Consider the following 7,426-nt stretch of genomic DNA (forward strand, 5'->3'; position numbering starts at 1 on the left):
TTTGTTCGAGCACCCCCCACCTATCTTCAATACCCTGGCCGTGCTCGTCACCGAAATCCTCAATCATCAGCTCTATCCATATTTTTCCTCCGAATCATTTTTTGTCCTCTATACGAAACCATCAGTAAAAAAAAACATACAAAATTTTACAGAAGAGGTGATCAAATGAGTCAGTCAGTCAGTCAGTCAGTGAATCAGCATGAGCAGACATAGTATAATAGTTATGTAGTATAGATATAGTATAATAGTTTCATATTTACAAAAACGAAAAATCTCTCAAAGAAATAAAAATTAATAGTGCTACACTACTCCATTCCATTTTTTGTTCAAGTTTGCTTCTAAAATCACCTTATTCAGCTTCGAGTGCTTAATCGATTTACATTGCGGCTTAATCACTGAGGTTAGTTTACAGGACTTGAATGTTAGCGGGAATGTATAAATGGAGCAGTTGAAGCTAAATAGGGTGAATTTAGAAACGTGTGCCATGTTTGGGCTCTTGTGTTGTATGCCACGACGTGTCCATGCTTAGAATGTCATTGATCTATACCTACATTCGTGGTTATTATATAACAAATCACCACGTTTACGACCACAGACCAATAACACAGGCGTTCACAGATAAAAGATTAATGTTTCTTAAGGTGGCTTTACGGCTCTGGGTTACAGATTCCTCATGTGTTTTTGTCTTTGTCCATGAATTAGATATATTAGTATGAATGCACATTTACAGTACGCGCGGCGAGAGTTTGGCTTTGACCGTTATTGCGCAGAAATCAGAAATTGGGTATCAACGGGCAATTAGTGGGGTGCGGGGCGGGTGTGTAGGCGCACGCGGTGCTCTGATTGGCGCTCCACTGCTCCAGTCGTTCCCTGCCTCTGTTTGTACAATCACGTTCACAAGTGAATTGCTATTTTCGTTAATTGTTTATTATATAAGAATCTGAATAGCACTGCTGCTAAGACTTTTTTTTAATGTTAACTTTTGTATTTAATAATTATTTTAAGTTTTCTTTTGTTTGTATGTAGGTACCAATTTTACATGTATCTTGGAATAAATAATTTTATTAAAAAACAATTATTTAGAATTTTCATCGCTGTCTCTGTAAACTTTAAAAGGAAATAAACATTTTATATAAGTAAAATAACTATCAATAGTTTTAATAAATGAAGAAGTTTATCTATTTCGTATTATTTTCTAGCATTATTACCACTGTACATGAATTTTGACCCACTCAAATATCCAACCTGGTACATAAAAAAGGAAAAGTATTGTGTGCGTGACAGTACCCATGCGCAGTAATCCCCTCCACCCGAAGGTCAAAGCCAAACTCTCGCCGCGCGATCTGTAAACCAATTTAAACAAGCACGCGGTGTGTCATACAAAATATCATTTTTTGCGCCGATTCAAAGCGCCCGGTACTGATCAACGACCACTCACTTTAGTTATCAGCACCAAAATGCTGTGCCACCAATTCGCGGCTGGGTCTATCAAATCACCTTCAAGTCCAGTGGATTGGTAAAGGTCAGTGGTACAGACAGAGTACTTTCATACCATAGATTAACTTATCGAATATTATGTCAGTGGTTTGTATTTTGCTCAGTAGCTCCATTGCGTGAAAATTGCATTGATCATTATTACAATTGCAGTCGTTGTGATTGGCTGAATTTATGGTTTTCTTGTTGCAATAACACATTGTAGCCAATAGTAAGCGGGCATCAACCAATCAGAGATTATTGCGATCGTGACATTGTACCGCAATCGAGCTGCAGAATAAATTTTGGAATTTGGTGTTTTGTGAATTGCGATTTCGATTCTCAGAAAATAATAAATTATTACAAAAAAATCTTGTACAGTGTTTCGTAGTTACGGGTTAGGAGTTTTGTGTACGTTGGGATCTAATTTGCTTGAAATGCCATCCAAGCAAAGGAAAATTGCTATGATGGGATACAGATCTGTTGGTAACGTAAAAGTTTCCAAATACTGCTACAAAAATACAAATGCGTCGGAATTTTTATCGTTGTGACATTATTTAATATATAAATATTTTCAGGCAAATCTTCTCTTATAATACAGTTCGTCGAAGGACATTTCGTCGATTCATATGACCCGACGATAGAAAATAGTCAGTATTATACCGAAAATCAACCTTTTAAGATGCTCTTGAATAAAATTTCGGTGCTTAAAAAAGTAATATGGTTTTTTTACAGCATTTACCAAGTTCATTAGGCTCAACTCAACTGAGTATGAAGTCAAGTTGGTAGACACAGCTGGACAAGATGAATACAGCATCTTCCCACTTCAGTATAGTATGGACTTTCATGGCTATGTATTAGTGTACTCCATTACTTCAAGTAAAAGTTTCCAAATTGTGCAAATAATTTATGATAAACTCTTGGATATGGTTGGTAAAATACAGTAAGTATGACATCTTTTACTTTTTAACCGACTTCAAAAAAAGGAGGAGGTTCTCAATTCGTCGGAATCTTTTTTTTATATTTTTTATTTTTTATGTATGTTCTAAAGATGGGCGTTATTGCCTATTTACGGCAACGGTTAATCAACAGTTACTTAGTTTCAATACCGATATTGTTAACCGTTGCCGTATATCGGTATCAGAGTTGTTTTTCAACTAATTTAATATGCGCAACGCGCAGCGGTTTCCGTAGTAGTAACTAAGCTAGCTGCCGTATCAATACGTCTGTATAGCTAGCGCGCGCATATTCACTAAAATAAAACCAATTTTACTTTCATGAATATCGTGAAGTAATCACAACCTTAAGTTCATAGCAGTAAAGTTTAATTTGATCATTGACATAGGTCAAACTATAGTGGACGCCTGCACGAATAGTTTGCCACAGTCCAGTTAACCAAAAACATTTCATAAAGATTGATAAACCAAAGAGGACCTTATCTCTATTACTCTAAGGCTAACTGTATTTAGAATGATAGATCAAAGTGTAATGGACAAGTACTTGTACAGTTAAGCCTTAGCGTAATAGAGATAAGGTCGGCTTTGGTTTACCAAGTTCTTAGTTACTAAGCCGGTAGCCAATAACCGCTCCTTCTCAGCTTTCAGTGAAAGAAAGAAAGAAAAGGCATAATTATTGCGTTTCTAGTTACCCAAAAACCAAACAATGCATTGTCGGTTGCCAGTTGGCAGTGTTGCGTTGTCAGGTGGTTCGTCATAGATGATAACTGAAAACCGTTGCTAGCTACGACAATAACGCTATGGTACGCTATAGGCACGGCAGCGGTTTTCAGTTAAGTTAAGCTATAGCGGACACATGTCTAGTATGTTCCCCGATTACTCAAAAACGCATGGACCGATTTTGAAAATTCTTTTTTTGTTTGAAAGGGTATACTTCAAAGTTGGTCCCATTTCAATTTGGTGAAGATCTGATGAACATCTTCGAAGATAGATACTGGAACTCCTCAACGGATAAGAGTAAATTGCTCGAGATCAGTGTAATAGCTTAGTAAACAGTAGATTTTTAACCAGTCATAGCATAATTCCATGGGGCCAATAAAAATTGTGAAATAAATTTTTTTTACAAAAAAAATAAAAACCGACTTCGTTACATAAACACTAAAAATTGAAAAATAAATTAATTTATTACCGAATATATTATGTATACAAGAGTTAATATAGTTCCATAATAATATTTTTTGGGGTCGGTGCCAATGAGGTGCCATTGTGGAGTCCCATAAAAATATGAAGTCTAGACGATTCGCGCAGCTAAAGCTAATTGGCACCGGCACCAAAAAGTATTATTATGGAACTATATTAACTCTTATATACATAATATATTCGGTAATAAATTAAATTATTTTTCAATTTTTAGTGTTTATGTAACGAAATCGGTTTTTATTTTTTTTGTAATTAAGTTTTAAGACCAACAGCTTAATATCATACTAATCAATGTACCAATGTACCACAATGTATACTACAAGGAATGAGTTTCGCCTGTCTTACTCGCTTGCTACATCTCTTGCATTTTAGATCAAGGTCATGTACAGAGCTTTGTGGGCTAGACATTGTTAACTAATGTTGCAAATTGATTTTGAACTCATTTTATAGTTTAACAATATAAATTAAACTTGCAGTGGCAGGTATGCCATAATATGTACCATGGTAAATATGAGGATTGTAGGATGATGATTTTGACCCAGTCATTTAATTAAAGCAGGAATTAAATAATCTTCATTATTAACATTATACTATGTACCTGCTATTTACATCATAACATGTTATAGATATATTTGAAAGATCAAATCTATTACCCCTGTACTTGATAATAATAATCACTACTACTAACTAACCAACTGAAGCATTCCACAAACTGCAAGAGCTCTACTTTTTATTAGAATTTGGTCAAGTGTTTCAGATTTTTATTGCAGTTTAATTTTACTTAGCTGAAAAGATCCTTTTATTGTTCATATCTTAATAAAGATGGGTTGTTCAGAACATTTGAAAATTTAAATGGAGATAAGACTAATTTAATCACATGAATTCTATGGAGTCTCACGATTAAATAAGTTTAATCTCCATAAAAAAATTTGTATTTTCAAACAATTAAGTGTAAGAGTTTCAGATTCAATTGTAATTTTGTATATTGTTTCTAGTGTACCTATTGTGTTAGTGGGTAACAAAACAGATCTACACTTGGAAAGGAAAATAAGTACAGAGGAAGGAAAAAGACTGGCTGAAAAGTGGAACGCTGCTTTTGTGGAAACTAGCGCAAAAAGGAATGAGGTATAGCATCAATTCTATTGCTTCATCCAAGTCCCACACTAAACACCTATAAAATATTAATAAATAGCTGTTGTAGTTTGATGAAATCAGTACCCTTATTATAAATGCGAAAGTGTGTTTGTTTGTTGGTTTATTGGTTTGTCCTTCAATCACGTCGCAACGGTGCAACGAATTGACGTGATTTTTTGCATGGGTATAGATAAAGACCTGGAGAGTGACATAGGCTACTTTTTATCCCTGAAGTTTAAAGAGCTCCCACGGGATTTTTAAAAAACCTAATTCCATGTGGACGAAGTCGCGGGCATCAGTTAGTATAATATAACAGGTATTTAATGCTAATGTGGCATCACATCATGGGCAAAGCCAGTATTGAATTACAAATTACATATTTTTGTAAATCTAATCTAAATATCTCTTACTTTAACCGTGAAGGAAAACATCGTGAGGAAACCTGCATGCCTAACTAAGAGTTCTCCAAAATGTTCTCAAAGATGTGTGAAGTTTTTCAATCCGCACATGGCCAGCATGGTAGACTATGGCCAAACCCTTCTCACTCTGAGAGGAGACCCGTGCTCTGCAGTGAGCCGGCGATGGGTTGATCATGATGATGATGATGATGTACAGCAAGTCTAGTAAGGTTTGAACCCAAGTCTTTGAATGTTATTCTACCCCATGACTAATTGAGGCTTTTATTAAACATCATCTTATTAATTAAAAATGTTTTGGACATTTTCAGTCTGTCACCGACATGTTTCATGCGATGCTATCAGAAATAGAGAGATCAGATGGACACATGCCTGAAAAGAATGGATGTGTTATTTCTTAATGAAAACCTGAATAGACAATGCTTACATATTATGTACATATATGCATAAAATATTTGATACATGCACAGCTATTGTACCTACTTGGATTATTTAAATACCTACCATAGCAACTTCCAAGAGTTGTTTAGTTTCAAATTTTACGATAATATTAATAGTGCTGCCAGATGTATCATACTAAAATAAATATTTGTGAATTTCTTTTGGTCTAAGTATTATGATTATTTAATATTGATTTTTAAGAGTATTTCCTAATCCCAGTTATTACAAAGCAAGTAAACCACATGTAAAATATGTATATTGTATATCTGTGATACCTAACTCAATAACACTCAAAGTTATGTGCAGGAATATGAAGAATATTTTTTGAAAACATCTGGCAACTATTATATTAATAGTTTACTTCATTAAAATTAAGATGTCATGTGGCTAATTCTGTTGTACACAATCTTGCTTGCGTGCTTTCCTTTTCATAATGCTCCTTGTAGAAAATGTGTAAAACAGAATTGACCGCAGTTTGTGGTTAATATTGCAGAATTATTATCTAGATTTTTATTATAAGCCTAGTTTGTTTAAAGTTTAAACAAAACTATTTTGTTATAATCCTAACTTAAAATATTATGCGTTTGTAGTTTTTGCATAATATGTTGTAATTTGTATACCTGATATTTAAATGTACATAGTTCCGATAAATCTACGTATTTTATCGACTTTGGTTACGATTAATACTTAATAAACTTACTTTAGAATACTTAATTGTAATTCAGAGCATCAATCAAGCGAGTCTAATGTTATACGAGTGTATATTATTTTATTGTGATTAGTGTATTTTATCACAATATAGTCATGATGAAAAGTGCTATAACTGTTTGGTAGTTTCAGTCGATTGTATACACTAGCCGCCTGGCCGGGAGTCAACAAAGCTTATAGTGGCACTGTGTTGTATATTGTCTAGTATCTATCATCGCATTAGCTGATTCCTGCAACTTCGGCCATAGTCTAAACACATGTAGTATATGTTTATAATTATGTATATGTTAATGTAAGTAGTAGTTACTTACATTAATATATACATAATTCAGGTCTGCCTAGTCCAAAGCTGAATGGAATAAATTTTGATGATTTTTAGTCCAAAACTGCAAACCAGGCATTTCACGGATGTTAGGCACACAACATATTAGTTAAGCAGAAGCTGAAGTTTTAGTTTTGGACTAAGCGCTCTGGCCATTACTGAGGATTGCCTGTGCCAGTCGCGATGTGCCGGAATTTCGGCGTTGTACTATAACATATAGATAGATAATATGTAAAATCATAGATTATAATATTATTTTACAAGTTACTAATCTCTGGTATAACTTAGTTAACTTACTTTATAGGTACCATTGGCCATGTGCAAAGCATACCTATTATGTGCTTTTGCTCTCATCCCCATGGCACCTAAATTGTACGTAGAAATTTTATGTTTACCTAAATGGTATAAAAATTACTTGATTTTTTGTTTATATAAAAGCATATATTATTATTATTGGTAGTATAAAAGGCATTTATGACTACACTAGCGGCACGCTATGATGGCCGGTTTGACACATTACAATAGTGATGTGGAATGTCAATTTATTCTCGAACAAAAAACAATTAAGTTTTGTTTTTGTACCTGATTAAATAGGTTTAATAAAACAAAAATGTATATGTTTATTTAATTTATTTGAACGAACTGAATATTTGAACGAAAATGAATATACATACTTTATATGCACACAAGAAACATATGAATACAAAAGATACCGAAAAAGGTGCCACAAAAGGCCATAATTAATCAGATTCGTCCATACTACTATTTTCACTGTC

The 7,426-nt window shown here is 33.9% G+C and overlaps 1 protein-coding gene across 1 annotated transcript; it reads left to right on the top strand.

Moving 5' to 3' along the window:
- The first annotated feature begins 1,767 nt into the window (after positions 1-1,767).
- Positions 1,768-7,125, top strand: Rheb (Ras homolog enriched in brain). The gene is made up of 5 exons (XM_034968800.2): positions 1,768-1,959; positions 2,052-2,123; positions 2,209-2,416; positions 4,625-4,754; positions 5,491-7,125. The coding sequence occupies exons 1-5, from the start codon at positions 1,911-1,913 to the stop codon at positions 5,578-5,580; spliced, it is 549 nt and encodes a 182-aa protein (XP_034824691.1). The 5' UTR covers positions 1,768-1,910; the 3' UTR covers positions 5,581-7,125.
- Positions 7,126-7,426: the final 301 nt, after the last annotated feature.

Source organism: Maniola hyperantus, chromosome 5, assembly GCF_902806685.2.
Source record: "Maniola hyperantus chromosome 5, iAphHyp1.2, whole genome shotgun sequence".
NCBI lineage: Eukaryota > Metazoa > Arthropoda > Insecta > Lepidoptera > Nymphalidae > Maniola > Maniola hyperantus.

Coding starts and splice junctions, on each gene's coding strand:
- Rheb (XM_034968800.2), top strand. CDS start 1,911: ATGCCATCCAAGCAAAGGAAAATTGCTATGATGGGATACAGATCTGTT. Junction 2,417..4,624: donor GATATGGTTGGTAAAATACA/GTAAGTATGACA, acceptor TATTGTTTCTAG/TGTACCTATTGTGTTAGTGG. Junction 4,755..5,490: donor CTAGCGCAAAAAGGAATGAG/GTATAGCATCAA, acceptor GGACATTTTCAG/TCTGTCACCGACATGTTTCA.